The sequence below is a fragment of the Protopterus annectens genome, chromosome 1.part2 (genome assembly GCF_019279795.1).
Source record: "Protopterus annectens isolate FY-2018-M chromosome 1.part2, PAN1.0, whole genome shotgun sequence".
In the NCBI taxonomy this organism is placed as follows: Eukaryota; Metazoa; Chordata; order Ceratodontiformes; family Protopteridae; genus Protopterus; species Protopterus annectens.
This window is the reverse complement of record NC_056727.1, coordinates 965,470,932-965,498,675: the sequence shown is the minus strand read 5'-3', so window position 1 is coordinate 965,498,675 and position 27,744 is coordinate 965,470,932. Positions and strand designations below refer to the sequence as shown.

Sequence of the window (27,744 nt, the reverse complement as noted above, 5' to 3'; positions counted from 1 at the left end):
ATTGTGGTCTCATTTTAATATCAGAAAAATCTAGCATTTTAACAAGGGTGTGTAAACTTTTTATATCCACTATATATATATATATATATATATATATATATATATATATACACACGATACACAAAATATGGATTTACACATATGTGATTTCATATTGATATGCTCACATATACACACATAACATTAAATGTACACACCTGTGTGTGTGTGTGTGTATGTGTGCATTACACATGTGATGTCATGGTTACAGATCACATACATGCAAAGGTATACATGTGCAACTAGATGGTAAGTGTTAGGCATGTTTTTTTTTTTTTTTTTAATTTCCATTTAGCAAAGTGACACAGTGATGTAGCAGATAGTGTTGGCACCTCACAGAGAGAGGTTCTCTAGTTCGATTCTTGGGAACCTGCATATCCTCCCTATGTTTGTTTGGGTTTTCTCCTGATGCTCCGGTCCCTCCCACACTGCAAAGACACTCCAACCTGATAAGTGAGAGTTTATGTGGTATGGAAGAAGAACTGTGTCAAGGCTAGCCACCTGGCAGTGTGAACCTTGGCTCTCGATGACTGTCACTGTTGAAGTGATACCCAAATCTCATGTGGAAAATGGATAAAAGGGGTTGTGGACGAAAGGATGACTCGACTTCTGCTTCCATTCAACATACAGCACATGTAAGAAATGTACACCCTTCCAAAAGCTCCCTCATACACAGTTAAAAGACATATGATCTCTTTCAGCTGGTATTGTCTGCTACCATATATTGTGCTATTTCGGTGTCTAATTTAAACAAGATGCACACAGATCTATTTTATAGGCATTACAAATAATAACATCAACAGCAACAACAGGCTGCAGTAAATTAATTCCCCTTGTAACCAGTTAGATGTTGAACAGGTTTTACACTGGTACTGTCCTAGCATGTTCTTTGGATTTAAACTTATTCACAACAGTTTGTTTAAAATATGGGAAAACTGGCATTTCTGTCTCTTGACCAGTCAGAGAAAATTTCATAGTAAAGGTACTTAGTCTGGGAGAGATCCAGAAATGGAACTCATGCATTGTATTTGTTTATACCTTACCATGTTTTGAGGTACTGGTATATCTCACAGAGGGTACTGCTGCTCTGGAAGAGACTCTCCATCCACATAAAAAAACAGTTTATCCCTGTCCGTATTCACTTGTAACATAGATCTATTGGTGAGAAACAGAAAATTTACCCAGGACTGTCCCCTGCATTACTAATGGACAGAGGTGGCTCCATGCATAAGTCCTCTCAAATGATCTATGGAATGATCCCAGTTATTCTCATTAGGGGTAATAATTACTGACCATGGGTTGTGTAAGGCCAGTCTATAACCAAATGGGATAGGTTATTTCAAGCACAAAAAGGGGAACTGGCTAGGCTTAAAATAGCCTGCAACTCCAGCTAGCCTAGTACTTACCTATGAAACTATGGACCTACATGGACAGCTCCTCTGATGCAGTTATGGTTCACTTTATGTCTGGAATGTGATTCAGAAATGCAACATTGTATGTCCTAGTGCTGAGTGTGCCACTAATGGGCCAGTTAGCAGCACCTTTAATGTCCAGAAACTGCATGCGGTATGGCTATAATGGTAGTGCCTTCTGACCACCAGCACTAATTTATATGATTTGTACTGTTTTATACTGCCACAAGTAATTCATAAACAATTTATTTATTTAGAAACACACCAAGACAAGCAAAGGGTTAGAAGCTTTATTTAAAACAGTAAAGAATTTTATAGAGATACTCACTGCTTATTCAGATATTTATAAAACCTAGTACATCTTTTTCTTAATACTAACAAATTAACAAAGTTAACTACAAACATTATGTAATGTTTTATATGTCTTATCAAGGCAGTAGCAAACAATGCCAATTTAACATTCACTCATATGTGGTGCAGCTCATACATACAGGAGTGTTTCTGTGTTTGTAGAGAAGACTGAGGACCTCTTAATGTTTGACTTTTCCCAGAATCTGGCACATCTGTGTGATAGCAATTTTCTATAGAATGTTGTACTCTGTTGTCAGTGATGTGTAAATGTTATGTTGTAGTATTGGACACAGTTTGTAGGCAAAGGCTCTTTTCCATGCCAAATTAATTTCCTGCATTACCAGTCACTTATGTATCTCATTACTTCCTAGTACTCTACTAAGATCACCAGCATTTACATATATTTCTTAAACATTAGTGGACATGTGATGTAACAGAAAAATTCATGGCGGATGGAGCACTGCTAGTACACCATCAGCACTACTAGATCACCACTAGTAATACACCATCAACACTAGTGGTACGCCATCAGCACTAATAGTACACCATCGGCACTAGTTTTACACCACCAGCACTAGTAGTATGCTATCAGCACTAGTAATTCACCATCAGCACTAGTAATTCACCATCAGCACTAGTAGTATGCCATCAGCACTAGTTTTACGCCATCAGCACTAATAATACACCATCAGCACTAGTAGTATGCCATCAGCACTAGTAATTCGCCATCAGCACTAGTGGTACGCCATCAGCACTAGTAATACACCATCAGCACTAGTGGTACTCCATCAGCACTAGTAATACTCCATCAGCACTAGTAATACTCCATCAGCACTAGTAATACACCATCAGCACTAGTAATACACTATCAGCACTAGTAGTACGTCATCAGCACTAGTAGTATGCTATTAGTACAAGTAGTACACCATGAGCACTAGTAGTACGCCATCAGCACTAGTGGTACACCATCAGCACTAGTGGTATGCCATCAGCAATAGCAGTATGCCATCAGCACTAGTAGTACACTATCAGCACTAGTAATACACCATCATCACTATTAGTACACCATCAGCACTAGTAGTATGCTATCAGCACTAATAATACACCATCAGCGCTAGTAATACACCATCAGTACTAGTAGTATGCCATCAGCACTAGTAATACACCATCAGCACTAGTAGTATGCCATCAGCACTAGTAATACACCATCAGAATTAGTAATACGTCATCAGTACTAGTAGTACATCATCAGCACTAGCAGTAGGTCATCAACACTAGTAGTATGCCATCAGCACTAATAATACACCATCAGCAGTAGTAGTATGCCATCTGCATTAGTAATACACCATCAACACTAGTGGTACGCCATCAGCACTTGTAGTATGCCATCAGCACTAGTAGTATGCCATCAACACTAATAATACATCAGCAGCAGTAGTAATACACCATCAGCACTAGTAATATGCCATCAGTACTAATAATATGCCATCAGTACCAGTAGTACTTGTCCATCAACACTAGTAGTATGCCATCAGCACTAGTAGTATGCCATCAGCACTAGTAACACAACATCAGCACCCGTAGTATGCCATTAGCATCAGCATTACTAGTACTTGCGGGTGGTTCATCACATTGCTAATAACACATTTATGTACAAGGTTGCATGTGCGTATGCATGTAGATAACTACAGATGCATGAATATGCACTTGGCTGTTCAGCTCTCAGTTTATCTGGCAGGGTTAAAGCTAAGAGCTTTCAACAAGCTTAATCTTGCATCTTGATTTCTCTGCCTGAGTTTGATTCCCTCAGTTTCCACTTTCAACGGTATAAGTCTGAGCAAGTCACATAACCAACAGTGCTTGCTAGAAAAGGGATACATACATTCAGTCATTTTATCTAGATAAAATGCTATAAGATATGATTACTGTATCAGAAAACTGATAATCCTTTTGGGAGCCTACATGTGGCTGTTCATGCTTATATTAACATCCTGTGATATATTTGGGGTACAGACACCCATCAAATTGCACTGAAATGCACAGATCATGGCTTTAGGTAGCCTGGATCTTCACAGTAGCATTACCATGAGTTATCACAGTACATGATGTAGTGATCAGTGAATCATGCACCAAAAATATGCATGTGTTATGGATCATCTTCACACCTGCTGCACACCAAGGCTGCCTTTGTTATGTAGTAACATATTAGTACAAAGTGTCAGGTCACTCTCTTTGAATCACACAGAGAGTCTGTATACTGCCTGCAGCCATGCTGTAGCCCTACACAATACCCTTTAAGTCTCTGAATCTTGCCCATATAGATTACTGTTTAGTGGAAATCTGTATAATGAACAATTTTTGTACATGCTGCGTGGATATAATCTTCTGTTTTAAATGGAAAGAAAAGTGAAAACCATATTTTGCTGCCTTATCCATTATTTCATTTTTGCTTTATAACAAAACACATAGTATAATTACAGAAAAGATTACTCATTATAAACCTCTGCATGATGAACAATTTTTGTACTTGCAGTAGCATTTTATCTTGATCATTAAAATTATTAAGTGGATTCATAAAGATGTTTGCATTATGCAAATTGGTCAAAGATCTTTATGAGGATTTGAATTAAATAATATTACTTGGCAGAGTTATGGTGTCATTTGTAACTTGTTGCTTTGCCAAAAATAATGCTAATGAGCATCACAAATCAATAAAAGGAAGATGCATTAACTGTGCTCTTCAATAAAGTAATTGCATTATTGAAAAGCTAAATAGCCTTTTGGGATGCCACTCAAAAAAAAAAATTGGATTCTTGAAGAAGGTAATACATGATACTGGGGCTGTAAACATGGTGTAATATTATGATGCACAGTACAGTGCTATTAGCCCAACAGTACCTGTGTACTACCATGACTTAGTAATTACAGTATACTGCAGGGAGGGGCCACCATGCCTCCAGGCACTTCCTCCATACTTGACCACCCCCTTCCTGTGTTATGGTATCGAGGTAAGCTTTACAATGCCATTACGTTATTCTAGCACACAGATATACTGATATCCCAAACACACGACATGCTAATTAGCTGCATATGCAGGATGTCTATGAAACATCCTGGTACTGCTCATGTGGGTATGTCACAAGTGTGATTTAGTGTACAGCTACAAAGAGCTATGGGAAAGGAAAGAAATGAGAGGGAGTGCTCCTGGCCAATATTACAGTTATTGTAAAGGTTGGGTTGCCCTGCACAACAAACAGCACCATTGGTTTCACATGTTTTGTAAACTGCCACAAATACCCTTTTCAGAACCCACCACTGTATAGTACTAAAAAGCCTAGATTGGTTAGAACTACCTCATATACACAGGTTCATACCATCTATACAATTATTTAGCATCCATCTTCCTGTCTAGCACTAAATAAGATTCTACATAACTGTATTCCCAGTCAGTCATTACGATTCAGTGACCAAAAACTCCTCTCTGTCCACAAATCTATCAAATCTAGGCTTGTAAGGGCCCCAGGGCCATTAGCCTAGTAACCTCCTATGATCTGCTGGGTGTGGCCCATACTCATGCCATGTCGATACGTCCTGCAGCTGCTTACCTGCATCCATCAGGTCAAGACCCTCCTTCCAGTCCATTAAAACCATTCTGAAAGATTTTCTAGCCAAAATCTGGGCCTGGCTCTGTTATTGCTCAACTCCAGGATAAACTATATCGCTATAATGAAGAAATACTTCTTCATACATTACACCTCCTTACTCTCCCTTCTTCAGTCATGTCCTTACTTCAATAAATTTATTGCCCCAACTCTTTCTAAATTTACCATAACTGCATTTTTTTCTCTCACTTCATATTATAACTCCTGCTTGTATTATACTGACTTACTTTTAATTTCTATTTAAACTGGCTAAAATCTAAATATTAAATCATCATCATATAAGTTGTATCCATTCTTAACCAATGTTTTCACATTATGTCAAATTTGGTATAATTATTTAAACAGCATATGTTTTGTATTATATTTGAAGACTGTAAAATGATTGTTCAACAGTTTGGTGCTTTTCTCCCCAGGCATTTGCTTTTAATGGGCACCTACCCAATCAGACTTTCCCAGTAATCTAATGTCAATAAATACAACAGTTCTGTAGTAAATGACAGTAAACCTGAATACTGACAGTTATTATAAACAAAAAGCCTAGTGATTCAAACTGTTCTCCTAGCATTCTGTCTCCATTTTTCTCTTATGGTCTTTAGTGAAAGCACTTTCAACTCACCTTGTTAGAGTGAAAGAAATACACTGACATTACAAGGGAAATGAGGTGGGGACTGGATCACAGAAAATAAGAATTTATATAATATAAAATTTAGGTAGCACATAGGATGTGCATCAAGTCCCACTTTAAACTGTCCCTCTGCTTGCTTTCAACATGCCTCCTACTATGACTAATAGACCCTAGTGCTACTTTATTAGAATATCAGCACCTACATACTAAATAAACAAGGTACAAAGAACTGATATTAATAAAAAAAACAAAAATATATTAAGAATAAAACTCAAGTAAATATAAGTTCCACTGTCAGCACAGCATTTACATACTGCACTTGTAGTTCCACCATTAACATAGAGGATTATGATTGGGTCTTCAGTCATAACCAGCTTGTTATAGTCTCAAGACATGGATGCCCAGAAATTCACCTGAGAATAAAGCTTGAAATGTAAACCTTTCCATCCATGTCCAGAAAACATAATAGGTTTTGATCAGAGACATGTTCATAATTCTTTATAGAACGTGGAGCTTTATTTGCTTCATGTTCTACCAGTTACATACAAAAAAAAAGGAAAGGGAGAGAAAGTGTAGGATTGTGAAGTGTTTTGTTAAAGAGACAGTCAGCAGCATACCTCTCAACTTGTTTGCTTAAGAATTGTGGAAAATCCAAAAATAATTATGGAACAAAGGATCAAAAGCAGGGACAGTTTAAGTTAACAGAATAAAACAGTTTTTCATGAGCATGCATTTTCTGAACAATGAAAAGTACAAAACACTGTGGTCTGGCATTGACTGACTGTAATCCTCAATGACTGAACAGACAATAAAAAAAAAAAAAAAAAAAAACACAAGAGAAAGGGCAAAAATATTCAACAAAATCAGGGACAGCTGAAAGTATGCAGAGTGTCCGAATGAAGTGTTTTAAGTTGTTTTAACAGCTTCTCGTCTGTCTTCTCCTGTGGCCACTGAGCACTATGAAGCACGAGACTAATGCTTAACAACACGATGGGGTATATAACAATTCTAAAGCACATCTCTGACATCAGAAAGGTGCTTTACAAACCTGTTTTTTCATGGATTTCAAATATAATCTCAATGCACCATAAACTACATGCTAATTATGACCATTGTTAAGATAATATTTATTACAACAGAAATTAATACAAAAATGCTGAGTTTCAGCCTGTGTCACAATGATAATGTTTAATTTATTAAAAAAAATTCTACAGATGTAAAGCATTAATAACTGGTGTGGAGATCAAAAGCTACCCCCCTACAGTCTAATATTATGATTGTAAACCCTTTTTTCTCTTAGAATATCTAAGGCAGCGCCCCCTTGACCGTTCCGTATGCTTGCTGTTTGTAGACTGCATATATTTGTTTCCTTTGTTACTTTTAATGCAGTGATTGATTACTCAGCATCATTATCATTCTGTGACCAGCATATGCATAATTAATTAGGTGAAGCAAGTTTGGTTGTCACTGTAGAATACCACCTGCCTAAATCAATGTCAATCAATGCAGTCACACCTAAAGATGTAAAACCTGAATGTGGGCTACTCATCTTTAAGAATTCAATTTATACTGTGGGTCAGGTGGCGCCATACCTCTCAACCTCTTAGCACAAAAAGTCGGAGCAAAGCCTAAAATAATGGCTAGACAAAGGTCCAAAAATAGGGACAGATATTTTAAATGGTTTACCTTCATTTATTCGTGAATCCGTTGTACAATATACCAAAGTGCGAAAGTACAGCGGCAAGATTGGGGAATCTCAAATTCCATTGTTGCAATTTCAAATGAGCTAATGCACACTGGCATTCACTGATTTGAATTCGGCATTCTGGATGCAGATCGCACTATAGTGGGGATCGGGACATGTACCCTTTCCTTCACTGTAGTGCAATCTCAGAGTTAGTATATTAAAGTAGCAGGGGTGTGGAGGATGTGTTCTAACAGTCACTGTTGTGCTGCAGTTCAAAAATGGTTGAATCTGGGTTTCTAGCAACCATTTTCAACATTGAGGGTCGGACACATTTTGGAATTCTTCCTCTCATGTCACTCAATTGGTCAATCGCACATTACAGTTTAAGTAAATGAAGGTAAACCATTTTAAATATTGCTCATAAACTTGAAAAGTTACTAGAATGACAGGACTGTTAGCGTGCTTTCTTTAAGGGTATGAAGCCTAAAGCTCAGTTTTATGTTAATATTTAGTGACATCAATCCAAAGTGATTTGCTAGAAAACCACAAATTTTGAGGTCCAGACCAAAATATGAGCAAAAATCTGGACATTTTGCAAAAATCAGGACAGCTGAGAGACATGGATGGTGCTGAGGAAACTGAATGTGCATGTTTATTTATTTTTATTTTATTTTACATTTGTTGACCAGGATAGTCCGACTGGATTCATGCCCATTTTCAGCGGAGGCCCGGGGTGAAAAGCTCCAAGGTAAGCAGATACAATAAAAACAAATGATAGCATATTACAAATATAGTATTGTCAAAAGAATTCATAAGCAAACATGAACAAACAAGTTACACGGGTTATAGTTACTCGCTGGTGCAAGTCAGGGGTAAATTTGACAGTAATCTGAATAACAGATTATACACTCTCTTGATGAGAGTTAGCCAGGCTTGTTGCAATGACAAAGCCAGTTTAGAGTAATATCGACTGCAAATGAGTTCCAGGCTCTGCCTACAGAGTTCACAAAGAGGGAATCACCGGCTGCATTGTTAGTTTTGATTGTGTGAATGAATAGTCTGTTAGAGGATGGAAGCAGTCACGGATGTGCACAACATAATATTATACTGGGAAGGGGAAAAAGGGAGCACTTGAAACTAAAACCTCTAAACTTTATGGTAGAGGAATGTACTCTATTGCTTGCTTTTCAGGTACAGCCTTGCTACATATTCTAATCAGCGTGAAGGTTAAAAAAGGAACAGGAGCAGACACCGCCAGTATGTCTTCAGGCAGAAGTCTGCATCATTAGCCAGCACAATGCAGGGAGATCCATAGTCAAGTACTCAGCCACCGGAAGTTGTTTGTTAAAATATTTAAAAAAAAAAAGGTTTTGTCTCTATTTCACCGTTTATAAACATATAAACAATATCCAAGATTAAAGCAAATAGTAATTTTATACATGTTTTTGTGCAGATTGAAATTGGTTTTATGAGATCAGTATCTGTTTTAGAAGGTGAACTGGTGATCCTCAGAATTGCCATGGTGTGTGTGTGTGTGTGTGTGTGTGTGTGTGTGTGTGTGTGTGTGTGTGTGTGTGTGTGTGTGTGTGTGTGTGTTTCCTTTCCCTGCCTCGTACTTCTTCCTTATGAATGCAAAGCTGATAAAGCAGGTATCAGAGAATGATGGAAGGAAAGAATACACGAATGAATTACTAAGGGTGCTGTGCTGTAACTGAAGTTATTTAAACACCTTTCTGGAACCTGATTACTGCTGTTAAAGTACATATAACTATTAATGGCAGGACCAAACATTATTCAAATGTTTTATGGCAAAAGTAAAGAGCAAATAACATTCTTTTAATCTGTATAATGCATTTGATATGTGCTTTTACTACATATGTTTCATGTTCCTAGCATAGGATAAACGTATACATTGTGGTAGCTGTCTGGAGTAAAACTACAAATGCCTTGGTCTGTTCACTTACCTGGTTACAAAATTAACAAAACGTAAATAAATAAATATAGTATGATAACGACTTGCCTGCATTTCAGAAACTGCAGGCAGATTATTGTTATTTTGCAACTTAATCTGTTCATAGTAAATTGATGGGAATGAAAAGCAATGGGCAGTGAAACAGATTAGGAGGAGGAGGGAACAGCTTCAGGGCACTGTGTAAGTGAAAATACCCTGTTCAGCTTCAAAAGGCAGCCATGTTTAAATCATGTGTTGAAACAGGCACTGCATGCTTCCCTAAAGTCAGGAACATGTTGTCAGTCGAATAGCACTGGGAATGAAGATACATCATCAGCTTGGCACAGAAAGTAATCCATCCACTTTCTGAATATGTTGTGCAATGCCGAGTCCCACATATATTGAGAAACATCAGTGGAAAAGTCTTTAAATTAGTTGTTATAACAATATAACACCATCAACAATGGAAAGCAAACAGATGGCTAAATATTTCACTTACAAATTCAGTGAGAAAACCTACGCCTCTAACCTGCACCTCGCCCCTCAAATACCAGAAGTATTATCTTACCATTATGTTTCATTTTCAAGACAGTGGAGAAGGTAAGATACCTGTACTGCACCACAGAGAAAATTATACTACATCTTCACATCAACTTACAGATAACAAGAATTTTCTAGAAAAGACTTGGATGTGTTACTGGTTTCTCAACTGCTCTATCATGCATCCAGGATATAAAACACACAGTGGGAGGAGTTAGACAGAAGCATAAAAAGCAAAGGCCTGCGGTTGAATTCTGTCTACTGCATCATATCCTAGTGGCCAGTTTGACTCAGCTGGCACAAATAACTGCTTCATGTATTTTAGCACGGTGTAGTAATGGTGTATGGTGGTACTGAGCTGCACACTTTTAGTCCTGGAATGGTTCTCTCAAGCCTCTGCTTACATATTGTCCAACTTTGAATAAGTCACTTAACCAGGCAATGCTTCCAGGTTGGTCATAAAAAAGCAATTCTGTCTAGCAGACTTATCTGATTAACAAATGAATTAAATAAAATAAATGCACACACACACACACACACACACACACACACACACACACACACACACACACACACACACACACTGCTGTCTTTTTTGTATAATATACAATTAGTTGGCACAAACCTTGCCTCTACATGATTATCATGGTTGATGTGACACCCTGATCCCACATGCAAAAAATGGGAAAAGGGGGTTATGGATGGAGGGAGGGATGTAGCAGGATGATGAAAAAACTGTGTTTACAGATCTTGCACACTAATAAATTCTAGCATTTTTTTTTGCAACTATTATGATAACATTCACGATATGCAAAGTGGTGATGAGTAAAATGTGTCACCATTCTGTGTTAGAAGATGTTGTCACCCTTCTGCCTACATCTTAAAGCTTTCTTATATTATTGTAAAGTGAGCAGCATACCGCGTAGCATCCCACATATCACAGTAAATGTACACAACAAATGTACTAATGCAACACTCCCAGAATAACATACACATAAAATAAACTAAATTACAATATTAGCATTCCTCAGGTCAAAACAAAATTAAATATAAAACACAAAACTAAAATAATAGCATGAACTCTGGCTGCCTTAACAAGGACAAGCCATACACAACATACTTATATGCAAAATACATTAAAGCAACACTAACTACACTACAACTAGAAATGATATGTAACATAACATGATCATTTAAAACATAAACACTGGAAATACAGCCTCATGAACCCACTAAAACAAGCCCTACATTAAACCGGTACACTGGAACCTATTCAACTCCATCCATCCATCCTCCCTCCTGGTGAGGATGACAATGATTGATGGCACTTCCCTATCCCCCAGCAATATTCCTTGGCTTCACTGAAGGGAAGCAAAGGTGTTATCAGGTCATCTTCAATGTGTTCTGGGTCTTTACCAACCCTTTTTCCATTGGCCCATGCCTGGAATACTGGTCTACCTCCTGTAGTATGTGACCAGGAAACATCCTTGATTGGTACCCAAAACCACCTTAGATGGTACCTTTAGGTCCTGAGTAACTGTGGTTCTATTCCAGTAGTTTCCTGGACTGCTGAATTTATCACTCTGTCACAGAAGACAAGCCCAGTAACCCTACAAAGGAACCTCATTTCCGACACTTGTATTGTGATTTCATCCTTTCAATCACTACCTAAAATACATGACTTAAGATCAGGATGGAAACAATGACAAGACTGGCAAACTGAGGGCTTTTCCCAGGATTCAGCTAGTGCTTCAACAACACAGTGCATTGCCTACAGTACTTTCACTGTTAGACCATCCTCTGGTCGAGTTATCGATCACCCCATCCTCACTTAAGAACAAGACCATAAGTTACTAAATTATTCCACTGGAGGTAACTGCTCCCCTTACCTGCAGAAAACAATCCACCCTATTCCAGAAGAATCATGATCTTGGATCTAGAAATGCTCATTATCATCCCTGACAGTTCACACTCAGCAAAAACACCTCTAGTGCATGCCAGTTACGAGGCCAAGAGGATACTGTTGCCTGCAAAAACAGTGATACAACCTTTACATCTTCAAAACTGGATCCTGGTAAGCCAGAGCTGCACAATGATATCCTGTCCATGAAAATCATAAACAAGGCACAACCTGGGTGGAGTTATATGACCCCAATGAGTATATATAGTTTAATGCCAAGTATGTGGATACAACTCTCACTCTACAAATACAGGAACCAAATGGCATAACAACTTCAGTAACCTGTACTGTTGTAGTACCCCCTAAACCACATTCAGTAGTACTTATTAAGTGTTATGCTCAGATCTGCAAAACACAGGTAGACAGGACTGGCAGATTCACATGATCTCTCCAAGATCTAAGGGTGAAGAGTTTATCCACTATTCTATGGCATCAAGTGAATCTACTCTATTGCTATGGAATTAAAGGCTCAATTATTATCTAAACTCTCCTTTATAGTACCCTGGCATAAGCTTTCTCACAGTGACTGAAGCTTATAATCTCAGTATAACTAGAACACACTGCTCTGTCACCATGACCACAGTATACAAATCTTGAGAAGCTTGATCTGCCTTCTGTGTCACACTGTGTAGGTGCTTTGCTGTGTCACCATGACCATAGTATACAAATATTGAGAAGCTTGACCTGCTTTCTATGTCACACTGTATAGGTGCTTTGCTCTGTTACCATGACCGCAGCATACAACTCCTGAGGAGCTTGACCTGCCTTCGACATCACACTGCAAAAGGTGCTTTGCTTTGTCACCATGACTGCAGTATACAAAACCTGAGGAGCGTGATCTGCCTTTTACATCACACTGTAAAGGTGCCTTGCTCCATTACCATGAACACAGTATACAGATCCTGAGGAGCTTGATCTGCCTTCTATGTCACACTGTAAAGGTGCTTTGCTCTGTCACCATGACCACAGTATACAAATCCTGAGGAGCATGACCTCCCTTCTATGTCACACTGTAAAGGTGCTTTGCTCTGTCAGCATGACTGCAGTATACAAATCCTGAGGAGCTGGACCTGCCTTCTATGTCACACTGTAAAGGTGCTTTGCTCTGTCACCATGACCGCAGTATACAAATCCTGAGGAGCGTTACCTGGCTTCTATGTCACACTGTAAAGGTGTTTTGCTTTGTTACCATGACCACAGTGTACAAATCCTGAGGAGCTTGACTTGCCTTCTATGTCACACTGTAAATGTGCTTAACCATAATACCACAATAATATCTAACACATTCAGCATTTATGGCTGGATCTCCCCTAGTCCTCCAGCCTTGACACTGTGTAGCTGTTTAGTCACAAGAATGACCTAACCTACAGAAATGGATCCAATCACACCAACTACTTCCAATACTACCTCCACAGGGGAGGACATATCCCCTAAATTCAGGATTTCCTCAAAGATTTCCATCCACCTCCTAACAATGTCCCCAGCTGTGGTTTGTGTTTTTCCACTCTTATTAAGAACTTGAATCAAATTAGAGAAAAAAATGTTAAACCACATAAAACGGTACAAGAAGGCCTTCTTCTATGTATTTAAAAACTGCTGCAATAGACTACGCCTCCAGAATAGGTTTCAATGACTTGTGCTCCCTGGCTTCTGTAACTGGCTGTGGCATCTGTATCCCTGTAAAGAATAAAGCAGGTTATCAAAAATTAAAGGACAGATAGTTATGCTACCTCAGAAGCACTTAGTCTATCAGACATTTTCGGGTATTTATCATAATGATGACCACTGCATATCCAATTTATTCAGTTATTTTATTTTTATTTCCTGTATCTGACCATTTGAGTAGTTTGTACTTTCAGAATCTGAACTCCCAAAAAAATCACAGCTGCAAGGACTGGAAAGAAATCCATGCTCTGAACAAATTAAAGGAAAGAACCAGAAACCAGGATAAAGTATTTCCCACAAAAAAATGAAATAACTGCCATCCCAACCTCAGATTCAGGTCTTAAAAGACATAGCAGAATTTGAAACTCACAAAAAATTTAGAGCACTGAAGCAGGAGCATAAATTAAATGCCATTTCAGTTATTTCCAAATAGAGATTATATTAGAGACAAAAATTCAGACAGTAAAATAGTATGCATTTCTGTAAAAGAAAATGCATTCCCTTTTACCTGAGAGTGTAAAATACAAATATTCTAGCTCCCCATTGAAATGTCAGCACTTGACATGCCAAGTGTCCACAAGCTGAAACAAATAGGAGAAGAGCACATTTTGAAAATCGTTCTTCTAATTTAAACTTATTTTTGAATGGGGAGCAAACCCCCCTGCACCCCCCTATGTGGGGGCAAGCCTCACCCCCCCAACTTATATATATATTAGCTCAAACACCACCATACCTTGAAGAAAAGAAAATATTCCCAGAAATGGCATCTTGGACTTAGTTTATGTAAGTCCATTCTTTTAGCCTTTCAAGCTCTGTAATTTGCAACTCACTCTAGCAGGTCCCGACAGTTCAAATGGTTACCAAATGTTCCCTTATTTTCTATTTAAAAAAATGCATAGGCTCAAATTCCACCTGCAGGTTGTCCACAATGCAGTGAAAAGCTAAGTGACTTATCTCACAAAACACTATCAGTCCTAGCTGACTCTCGACTCTCAGACCAATTATCTGAAAATAACCACCCCCTCAAATAATTACATTAAACTAAAACTGATGAAAACAAACTAAAAGAACCCCTGCTGCAAAAAATGAAAAAGAAATGCAATAGAAAAACAAACTTGCCAGTGCTTACCCTATGCATATTGGTATCTCTTGCTTCAGATGACCCAGAACTACAGGAAAATATACCCCTGTAACTTTGAAATGACCACCCCACAACCCATTTGATTAAATTTAAGTCATGCCCCAGGCAGAAAAGCTAAAAAAAAAAAAAAAAAAAAACTAAAATTCCTTGGCCTATTGCATTCATATAAAATATACTGATAACTAAAACTTCTGAGTATCAGAAAGAATTCGGAAATTGCAAACTGCTCAAATGGTCGATATAAGAAATAATAAATAAATATGAATAAATTGAATATGCAGTGGTCATCATTATGGTAAGTATCCCAGAATGCCTTGTAGCACTTGCTGCATCACTAGATCCCTGGTGCATGCCATCTGGTACCTGTATTTACAGACTAAAAAATGTGACTGCATTGTCAGTATTAAATCTTATTTTTTTTCAAGGTTGATGTACGACTCCACTAAGGATATACTTTTTCTTCTCTACTCTTCGTGACTTTCATGAACAGTATATAAATATATAGCCGAGATTTGGATTATATGTAATCTAAGAGGCAGAGTATTATATATATAGCGGGGGGGGGGGGGGTTGAGGATAAAGTCCCTCCCTTGGGTGGTGCAGTGGAACATGTTCTCTGAAAAACAGCTGTTTTGAATTATGCCTCATATTTTTAACACAATCTTTTTCCTTCCCTTGATGTTGACACATTTCCATTTGCTGTATTGTTTTTAAATTATTTCTTTTATGGAAACAAGTTACATATTGAGAAATATTGGCAGTATAGCTCTGGAGAAAACACTGCCATGTATTTTCAGTCCATGCATAGATAGTAGAAGATAAAAAAGGTTTTCTGGAGTTGATGGAGGACATAACAGAACTAAATGGGTTGGGAGGGTGGATTAATGGTTAAGGTGTTTGCCTTGCAAACACAATGTGCAGGGTTTGAGTCTCACAAGGGATAATTGGCTAGTTTTAAAATGGCTCACAAAGGGCAGTTAGCCTAATACCAATCTATGAACCTATAAGATGCAATCTTTATTACAGATGCAAAACTACAAGAATTCATTAAGGGTCCCCACCTTATTTGTACAGCAAGAAACACAGGATATTTAGATATGCCAGAAAAAGTCTACTGAATTATTCAATTTTTCCAAAGCATCTGATCATCACATTTTTTAAATGGCATCATCAAAGGGCACAAAATAAATATAACAGAGGATAACTGTACCACATTATAATTGCACAGATTAAAATATTCTCTGACTATTAGAGTTTCAGAGTCCAAAGGTTTCAAAATGTTTTGACCTGTGACACCCTCTACATCCATTAAGCCCTGTTTTCTCTTTCTGGTTTATCGATTTCCCTCCTGTCTGGGAGGGGATAGGTGAGTGCCAAGGATTTCAGGCATCATACTGCAGGGATAGAAATTTCTGAATACTTCTAAAGCCCTTCTCCAGTTGTCTAATAAGGATGACTAAAAGCCTGTTATACCATTTCATTAGTTCTGCATATCCATGATGCCTCGCAAGACTGCTTGCACTCCTTGTTAGGTTCAAGCTCCCAAGTATGTGTGAGGAACGATTGCACTACAGAGCATTCTTTACAGACTACTCTCTTGCAGGAAGTCAAAATGTGCACCCTTCACATGGGACTGACAAATGGAAACTATGATCAGTCCCTTTGCTTCTCCATTGCGCAGGCCATTAAGTGAATTAAGTCACCCAGAGTGTAGTCAGCATTCCATCTCTCCATGCCAAAGATCTGGATTCAACTGGATTCAAGCTGCTTTCCTTCTTTATTAGTTCTAAATAAAAAAAATAAATTGTAATCCCCAGATCTATCACTTTACCTAGAGAATCTGAGATTGTCTTTCCTGTCAAGGATCTTTACAAAAAATCTTGGGGATTTGTAATCTGGCAAACTGCTGCAAGGACTGAGCTTACTTGGATCAACAGAGATCGCAGGATTTAGAAGATAGGATCAGTCATTTCCAATTATGATCTGCAAGTACCAAACTGAAAAGTGAGAAAGCCAGCTTAGGTTCAACGATTATCAAATTTAAGGCCTACTCATGAAGGGCTCTGAAGATTAGGGTAAGGTTCCTCATAGTGCTCCATAAAGCTATCCATTGGATTTATACCAGTGCAAAGACATAAACACAACCACCACTAGGTTCAGTAATCATTAGGGATAAACCTTTACTGCAGTCAAAAATGAAAATGATGAATGTGAGCAAAGATGTGATAAATTTACAAATGCCACTGCTGATTTAAAGGAAAATACTAGAAAAGTGAAGTAAGCAGTATTACAAGTGTATCAAATTAAAAAAGTAAATCTTTTTAAAGATAAAAGTTAAAAGCTGAATTATAATTATCTAGATCAAGTATTATCTTGTTATTTGGGATTTTTGGAGAAGATATCAGCCAGAACCAAATCAACTCTTGCTTTGTTAAGGGTCTATATCACATAGTCGAAGTTTTATAACTTCGAACACGTAATGTTCGAACCATTATGTTCGAAGTTACAAAACTTCGACTATGCATAATAAAAAAAAAAAAAAAAAAGGGAAAACAAAATAAACTGTTTTAAGCACAGGGGTAAGCCCCCCTGTACCCCCACACCCCCTGCTACTTAAATATACCAATTCTGAGATCGTACCACATTGAACAAAATGGAAACCACTTATAGAGATTTCCATTGAAAACGCTCAAACTTTTACAAATTTGAACTTATGGTCTCGACCATATAAGGTTTGAACTTGTAAATGTTCGACTACGTGATAAGAACCCTCCTATTAATAGTCAAGTCACATTTGAAAATGGCTAAACAATTATAACACATGTGGTACATACTATACTCATAAATTATGTTTATAAACCTTCATATGTGTAGAATGGCAAATAGCATGTTTTTCTAGCTGCCAATGTACGTACTACTTTGCCAAACCCAAAACTATACATACAGTATATTGCAATACTTTGAAGGAAAGTTTCTTACTTGAATGAAACACTTCAGTAGTCACTGAAGTCTGAACTTCCTGCTGGTTTACTTACAAATGTAATAAAATAAGTAGCTAGTAAAAAAAACTCCGTATGACCTTATTTCATTGTTTAATTAATGTTATGCAGATATACAGAAATCATTATTTTTTGAGCATTAATGTTCTTCAATTACTGGCTAGTGGATACACTATGCTAGAGAGAAAGAGATATATGCATCTTGTTGGAACAGTGTTTATGGTTTAGTAAGGATATATATATATATATATATATATATATATATATATATATATATATATATATATATATATACTGGAAAATATACCATAAAATGCTTCACAGCATCTAATAAAATGTTTATACTAGATGATAGATTTATTTTGTTTTGTTAATTTGAAATGTTTTCATGTTCTTATTCCTTGCATCCATATCTTCCTTCTATTGCTGTGCCTTGAAGTATACGGAATAGCAGAAGTTGAAATGAGAGTGATAGAAAGCATTTTTTTCCTTTTTATTTTTTAATTTTATTCTTTTGCCAATAGCATACTTCTCCCACCAACACTCAGTCTTACCCCCTGAATTTTATTACAGCACAGTACAACTTGTTAATCAAACTGTAAAGTTACATAAGAGAGAGAGTAAAGAAATGTGGAAAAATGAACAAGATTGGTCACCATATTAGCAAGATAATGTTGGTATGCAAAAAGCATGAATGTTTCTAATTGTTGAGTATGTAGTTTAATACCAAAAATAACAGGGGTAATGCCTCTAATACCTATTCCACTAAATTCTCTTAATAGTTGGAGGGTATTAATAAATGAAACAGGAGATCAAGTCATAAATGTGCAATTACGTAAAGCAAGAGTACAGTTATCTGCAATAGTGCAGGGATCACATGTTTTCAACAAAACAATCTGTAAAAGCACATTTAGAAGTGATTGCACAAGTGTCTCAACATACGAGAAAAAACTGGAATGATGATTGGAGTGAATGGTTTAGTAATCTATTTACAGGATGGACAGGAAAAATCACTGTATTTTTAATTTCTTTTATTGTTATTGTAATGCTTGGTTGCATATTATTTACATGCATTAAAGTCTGCTTAGCAAAAGCTAGTCAAGTTACTGTTGTTAATTGTCATAATGAAAAAGTATTATCAAATAATGCTGAATTTATTTCCCTAGTTTAAAATAAAAAAGAGGGAATTGTTAGAGTGTGCTCAACAATACACTAAGGTTGAAAGTAACTTTGCTACAAATATGCAACATAAATAAGGTATAAGATAAAGCTTGCTTAAATGTAGAAATAGAGTTTAGCAATATGTGATCAGCATCCATACTAAATGACTGTGGCTTGGAAAATAAGGAATCTACTGAATGGACATTATTTCCTTACAAACAGGATGTATGCAAGCGCAAAAATGTAAAATCTGCTTTTAAAGAAGACTGTGACAATCTGTTTCCTTAAAAACATATTTTTCTGCATATAAAAATAATGGACACAATGTTTCCTTAAACAACAGAACATGTTTATGATACTGTTACAATCTGTTTCCTTGGCACAAGAACAGATGTTCTTATACAAAAGACAAAAAACAGGATGTTCACACCATCAGAAAAGCTGAAAAATAATATTAAGTCAGCAGTTTGCGTCAGCATCTGCAACAATCTGTATTATTTCTACAGGATGAGCAATTCTCCAAAATAGAATACCAAGAGAAAATGTATATGTATGTACATGACTAAAATTGTATATAAAGATCTGTATGAATCCAGTTATGTTAGAGGTATTTGTAGAGACACATTTGTCTTGAGGTAAATGTTATATCTCTCACATCATCTGTACTATATGAGAAGTAAAGTGGAACAGTACTTTAAGTTGCAACGTTAGTCCATTTGGTTTATTATAAAAAGTTATTTGTTACTGCTCTAAGTTGATGCTGCAAAGTATATTCTCTCATCAGTGTATATTCTGCAAGTTTCTGTATGCAACAGACTGTGAATGCAAATATAACCAGACTTTGATTTTAGCAGAATCCAGCCAGCAAGACTGAGTGTCTTAAGACTTCAAATCCATCACAGTAAGCAGCACCATATAATTTTTCACACAGTGCAATCAAAATGTTTTATCATTTTATGACATTAGCATCATCTTATATGTAATTAATCCACAAATTGTAATAAAATTATATTTTACATTCTTTCAGTTTTTGTATATCACAAGAAGTCGAATATATAATATATCAAATTGATTTTTGAAATAGATCTGTCTGATGCACCTTACAGATTATATACTAAAAAACACAATACATGATTGAATGTAAAATATCATTTAACCATGCATTACCAGCAATATATACAGTTTATTGTAATGAACTAAGCATTACCTTAAAATGTGCAAGAAATAGACATCTGTACAAGATGGAACAGTACAGTGTTTTTACATTTAAGCAGTTGTCTTGACAAAGAAAAGGCAGAGAATGAACATTTCCAGTCAACTGTGCTCAGGATTTATATGTTGGCATATTAATGTGCAATTCAAAAGTTGAAAAACAATGCTTAAGCTGTGCTTTTCCCACCACAACCACCCCCTCATTCAGCTACTTTTCTGTAAAGGTTTTAGAAACTGCATACAGTGAAAACTGGGTTTTAGTTTTGAATAAAAGCAGTCACAAATGTGCAAAGTACTCTGTATCCTCAGACTAGGCACTCTTACACTTCTGCAACGTGTACACTCACAGGAACTGCATGTGAGCAGACCCTGGAGAGGTACTGTGCTGCACAGTATGGCTGCTTGTGGTTGCTTGTGCTGAAAAAGTGAAATATAGCCAATAGGAAATGCGTTTTTAAATCTGTACAAGGGAACACACAGAGCTGAACTGGAGGTTTAAAATCACTGATGGGGAAATCATCAAGTATTCAATATTCATATTTAAATTTAATGTAATCTATGCCAATTCTTAACATAAACAGATCTGGCATACGAGAAGCTGGCATACATAGAAGGTACTAGTGTGACGTACCATTTACAGCCCTGCTCTGTACTGGTCACACCTTAGTTTCAGTGCTGTACAAAGTAACAGATGCCATGCAGCTGGTACTTGTGTAATCCCTGCTACACAACAGAGCACTAATGAGCACCTTACAATGAGCTAAACTGGGTGCATCATGCAATGAGGTGTAACTCACTTATGCTTTATTACTCTGTGGTATAGGATGGGATAGGATGGCACTGCTATGACTCGCACAATTACACCTTTGCATTGCATAGCACACTCTGGCCTGCAAACTTCATAGATTACTGTGCAAAAATGTCACAATTTTGAGTCCAAGACTAAACTATCTTTATATTTAAAGCTAGTTTCTGTTTCATGTGTTTCACTCAAACTAACTTCATTTTCATGTCTTGAATCTTTCAGTCTAGCATTAACACAAAGAAGCACTTCAGAGTGTGTCATTTCATGGGTACTTCACAGGTAATTCAAACCATTAAACCATTTGGATTTACATCATGGCATATTTCAGAAAGTCTAAAAATGTACAGCAACCCAAAAACCAAGAATTACAACAAAAATTCAGATAATATAGATATTAATCACATCACCAACAACAAGGATAATGTAGAGCCGTCATTACTGTGGAACTTAAAGCTCTTGGCTTTTACCCTTTTGCTATAAAGTCTGATCTTTAAAACAGAGCAGACTATATTTAGAAAATTTCTGATATGTACTTTAAGGACGCCTTGTAGTATATATATTTGAAAACAAAATGGCACTTTATTTGAACTAGACCTTACTTAGCTGTACAACTTTCACAAATATTTATGTCTTTATCTCATGCATGGTCCCCTCAAATTATCTGTGGTAAGGTCCCAGTTAATCTCCTTAGGGATAACATATAATTATCAACCATGGGATGGGTAATACCAATCTATAACCAAATGGGTAGGTTAACTTGAGCACTAAAAGGGAAACTGGCTAGACTTAAAATAGCCCACAAGGGCAGCAAGTCTAGTACTTACCTATGAACCTATGAATACCACTCTTGTATGCCTTGAGCCATTTCTCTGCACTGCACTATAGATAATTAATTATTAACCCTGATAAATATTGTGTTAGTACTTTCTTAGTCAGACAAAATGGGCACACTTTTCAATAAGTGTCCTGAAGTATCTTTGCATAATGCATCTGGCAGTTTATACTGTCCATGTTTTACCTAAATGGGCAGAGGTCACATTATGATTAGAATTATATCTGCACTACCACTTACAGTGAAACAGGGCAATCTAATTCTAAAACTAGCAGCACTGGTATCTTTCTATGCAATTTGTAGGCACAGCAGAGACTCACAGTTAAATATATGTCATGGCAATATTGGCAAACAATTACCATTTCCCTGCAAAAGCCAATGATTAATAAGTAATGGATGTTTAAACAAAACACAAACAAAAGTTAGTGGGCAGCACATTAGTCTTCCCTTCCTCCTAACAAGCAACCATTTCTAAGAACGCCAAGAAATTAAACCACAACATCATCTATCATCTACACTACTATCTAGTTGCAAAAATTGCAAGCAAGCATGACAAATATGAACAGACTCCCGCAATCACTCTGATTATAATCTGCAAACTGGACCCAAAGAAGGGAATATATTCAGGTGAGTGCAAAGCATTTCGACAAATGTAGTCTGCTCCATTAATGAGGCTAATAGCTGTGTTGGGATAAGACTAGCGATACTAACGTGCCTTGCTTTTTCATGTACTCCCATCTCATGGGCCACATTAGGATCATCTTGTAAGTTTTTTCACCCAGAGGCCATGTGACTGAGTAAAACCTATTGTGACTTTGGGGCATGGTGAAGACTGGCAAACAGCAATATCTGCAGCATATTACATGCAGTAAGCTCAAGCCTTCACTGAGACTCAAGCATGGCTTTAGATGATTCTGGTTTGCTAATCCATACGTCTCAGAAGTAAAGATTTAAGCAGGATGCTTGTAGCACACACAGGTGTTTTGTCAACAGTGGAAGGAAAAAGGAATACATGCATTTTATACTGGTGTTAGGTGGTTAAATATGGCAGGAAATAGTGAGTTTCAAGATGTATAAAAAAAGGCATCAGCTTTTGACAACAGCAATAACAAAATTGTATACCCAAGGTACCAACAAAAATTTAGTAAATAAATAAGAAGTATAAGCTTACTACATTTCTTACACATTGCAGCCCTAGTTTTATCCACGTTACCAAGAAGCCACCTCTTAGAAGCTTAGACGTCACTTGGATCCTCTACTTTTCTCACTATGGTCATGTTTTTGAGGCCTGCTACTGCTAAATGAAGGAATGTTAGGGCTTCTGGAGATGAATGTTAAGTGTTATTTCATAAAAACAGGAGTAAAATAAACATATAAACACTGTAAGGTTGTCCGTTCATGAAATTTCTTGGTCTAAGGAGAATGCGCTGACTCAATCAAATATAATGACCCAAAATCTGTAGGGGGTTCTAACTAAATAACTGCAGTGTACTACAAGGGTCAAAACATTCACTACCTGCTTAGAAAACAGCCAAACATGAAAGACTACAGTCATAAATTTCATATTTCTGCACCTACCTTGCATGCCATTGCCACAACTGCCCATTATCGTATATTAAATATGTAATAAAAGATCACATTAAACTGCCCATTATCATATATTAAATATGTAATAACAGATCAAATTAAACTGCCCATTATCATATATTAAATATGTAATAAAAGATCAAATTAAACTGCCCATTATCATATATTAAATATGTAATAAAAGATCAAATTAAACTGCCCATTATCATACATTAAATATGTAATAAAAGATCAAATTAAACTGCCCATTATCATATATTAAATATGTAATAAAAGATCAAATTAAACTGCCCATTATCATATATTAAATATGTAATAAAAGATCAAATTAAACTGCCCATTATCATATATTAAATATGTAATAAAAGATGCACACATATTCACATATTAATAGTTTTTGTGCTCTCTAGCAACATAAATGTAAAGCAGTTTTGACACGTTTACCTCATTCTTGGTTCATGTGTGCCCTTTTGTTTCTTGGTTCATGTGTGCCCTTTTGTTTCTTGGTTCATGTGTGCCCTTTTGTTTCATTCATTTCCATCTTACCCTTTTTCCACAGGACAGACATTTAGACAATTGCGTCCTGATTAAAAAAATATGAGAAAAAAATGTCCTTATCTGTTAAGAGAAAAAAATCTATTCTTTCTTCTAAATATTGCATAAGACTATGATACTATGTTTGAAATTCATACAATGATGTGAAATAACAAACTACCAGTGTTGCACAGAAATGACTACTTTGGTAAAGAAGTGAGGATGTCTTTTAAAGTATGTACAGCATGGTTGCCTTTATTAAATTTCTTGCTTAACCTAAAAATGTCCTTATTGTGAGTATCTGAAAAGGTGGAAATCTTGCTTTTTTTTAAATAAGAAACATCTTTATTAAATTATCATGTATGACACAGGCCATGTTACATTTACGTAAATGACAATAAACCATAGCGACGCAATCTCAGTTGCAAACATTATACCTTACAAACCGTCCCGACACAACGTAGTTGCAAACATTATACATCACTTTTTAACATATCCAGTCGTTGTTAGTCAAACATTACATATCTCATTCAAACCCTGCCTTCTGTTAAACCTGGTTCCTCCTCTGCATGTATTGATCCCACATTTCCCATGTTTTCCTATGTAATGTGCTCCTACCCTTTTCTAAATATCCCAGTTCCAGTTGTTCTAACTCTTTTTCTATCTTCACATCTTAAGGTGGCAATCTTGCTTTGAAGTAGTCAATGTGTTGCCCTGTTGCTTACATGATGTACACCTGGCTAAAGCCTGCATCAAGGTATGTATGTGACAGAAACACAACCTTAAGCAAAACAAAATAAAAATAAACGGGTATTAAGGCTATGGCAAGTAAATAAATTGTATTATCCAATTTATCTACTCGTGTGTGTAGAACAAGCCCAACTGAGAAATGAATAATCTTTCAGATGGTTACCTCACTATACATGCTGAATGTCACCTGATGAAATCATACCAAACTTCACTAATAAAATCAACCAAAAACTTCTAAAAGGAAGTCAACCATTTTACAGGATGGAAGTCTTTCCTCCATGAATTCCAGCAATCTTCCCAGCCCTTTCTCTAGCCAGTTCCAAACTGCATCTGCCACCCCCACCTCTCCTGCATACATCATTTCATTGCACAGAAAGAACTATCACATCCAAGTGCAACAACCCTCTGCTTGAGCAGGTTAAATTTGATAGACCCACTAGTACAGGCAATCTTCACTCATGAATTATTTACCACTGTAGAGACAAAATCATAACCACACTCTAACACATCTACAACCTGTATATTACACTTAATATTTTCCTAATATCTGGAAAAATGCCATTTTCAAACCTCTGCCAAAAAAAAAAACAGTTCCTCCAATCCATCAGGCTTTCTTTTCTGTCAAAAGTAGCATTAAGTTTGGTCTGGTTTCGGCACATCCTCAGCTATTTGGACACTCAGCAACAACATTCTTCATGGAATGAAAAAGTGTAAATTACTGGAGCCATTTTTATTGGCCTCACCAGAGCCTTTGATCTTGTCACTCACTCAGTTCTCCTATACTATCTCACTGAAACAGGCAATAGTAATGACACTCTGAGAAGTGGCTGGTAGAAAGGTAGTTTTTGATCCAGGGTGATTTCAATTCATCAAGCTTTACATCAGTCCTCCTGCAGAGAGGTGTCCCCCAAGGAATGATTTGGGCACAACTTTTCTTATCTATCTACATTAACAGGAGATCCTTTTGAGTTACCCATCTTCCTGTGCTGTGTTATACTGATGATATGTTCATATTCTACTCCAACAACTCTGTATCTTCTGTTGAACTCAAACTTCAGGCTGATTTTCATACCCTTATTCAATGGGTCAAAGATCAACAATTACTGAAACTTCTCTAAAATGAAAATACTTTTTGGCACTAGGCAAAAACTCATTTCTATCTCCACTTCTCTAAAAACCCTTGATCATCTTAATAACAGTACTGAAAATGTCACTTCACTGAAATGCCTAGAGTCTTGGTTGGACCTCTTCCTAAATTTCCAAGCCCAACTGGACTACACACACAAACAATTAATTCTGTCCTATTCTGGGATAACATTTGTATCTGGATCCTGTAGAAGTGCCATAAGTAAAGGTATCTTACTGGCTGAATTAGAATATTGTCTCCCTCTAACTGCTGCAGGCTCTAAAAGAAATGCGTCCACCAGTGAGCACATTGCAACAACCATATGCAGATTTATCACTCTGACTCTTTCTCCAAGAAATAAAAACCACTGCAAAACCATTGAAAAAACGAACTGGTCACCTATGAAACAATGTGCTGACTTTCTACTTGCCCTTGAACTACTTAAATTTATCAGGAATTATACCATCCCCTTACTAATCTCTAAACTATTCAGAGATGCACCAACATACAATCTTAGAAGTCTTAACTATTCATGTCCTCTCCTACAACCTCCCAAATTACACTTCATTAGATATACAATGCTTTCCCTTTCCTTGGTCCCAAACTGTGTGAATCTCTCCCTTCTGTCCTTAAAGATAATTGCTTTTACCCAATTTTCTTATCTAAAATAAAAGCACATTTCAAGACAATAAAAAAGTAATAAAACTGCTCTCTCTTTTGTCATGTAACTTAACCTCCTTCCCTCTACATACTTTTGACTGGGATTCCTTCAGTGTTACAACTCTGAATTATACCGTCTATATGATACTTGTACATACTGTGTTTTGTCATTCATTCTTTATATAACTTCATTTATCTGTTGCCTTTATATCCTCAAGCCAACTATGATATTCACTTTGATGGGCTCCAGTGAGTCGATTCCTTGTGCTCAAGGAAGCCCAGAAGGTACTCGGAGGCCAGTGATGACGTCACGACCTGCAACCGGCGATGATGGTTGTGGTTCAGTCAACGGTAATGGCGAACGCTTTGGTAATCAGACTTGTGGAAGATTACCTAATTCTACTGCTTCGTTTAAAAGAAGTAATGCTTTGGATGCATACAAGAATATATCATTTTCCGAATGGCTGGATAAATCCTTTTCGACGACAATGCAGGATACGGAAGAAACACCTAAGGACAATCATAGTTACAAGGACAAATGTAAGCGTTTTGAAATTGACTTATACAAATATAGGAACTTATGTTTGGAGAACTGGTACTTGACACAATGTGTTGAGCACAATATAGTACCTAAGGGACTGAGACTTAGCAAGTACCCCAATAACATACGGGGGAACGCGCAATTGTTTAAAGTCATTTCGGATTTATTAAATGAATGTGGAATCTCAATTCTAAAGGCAGTGATACGTAGTAATATAGAAATATTAGAAGATACCAAAAAGAGAATTGATAAACTGCAACAAGACATTAGTAAAGATTTATTTTTTACTGTGCATGAATACAAAGCTATTTATTGTAAAGTGCTTCATGATGTGGATTTTAATGTATCTAAGAATTATAAAAGGAAGTTGGGGAAAATTGAACGTGATTTACATGACTATAAAGAAGGTAGGGCCTATGTGGATCCAAGCAAATATTATAGGAAAAGGTCCTATAATAACAATTTGTCTACTGGAGGTGAAGTTTCCGGTAGAAGGCCGGACCT

The 27,744-nt window shown here is 36.7% G+C and overlaps 1 protein-coding gene across 3 annotated transcripts in view; it reads right to left on the bottom strand.

Annotated features, from left to right (window-relative positions):
• The window catches only part of TMEM54 (transmembrane protein 54), a 409,347-nt gene that overhangs the window by 293,941 nt on the left and 87,662 nt on the right, over positions 1–27,744 (bottom strand). The window contains exon 1 of one of the 3 annotated variants that reach the window (XM_044059927.1): positions 10,296–10,323. The exons of the other annotated variants lie outside the window; for them this stretch is intronic. Within the exon in view, the coding sequence (XP_043915862.1) occupies positions 10,296–10,308 (13 nt within the window). The 5' untranslated portion in view covers positions 10,309–10,323. Of the gene's footprint in view, positions 1–10,295; positions 10,324–27,744 lie in introns of those variants that run through there. 3 annotated transcript variants of the gene reach the window in all.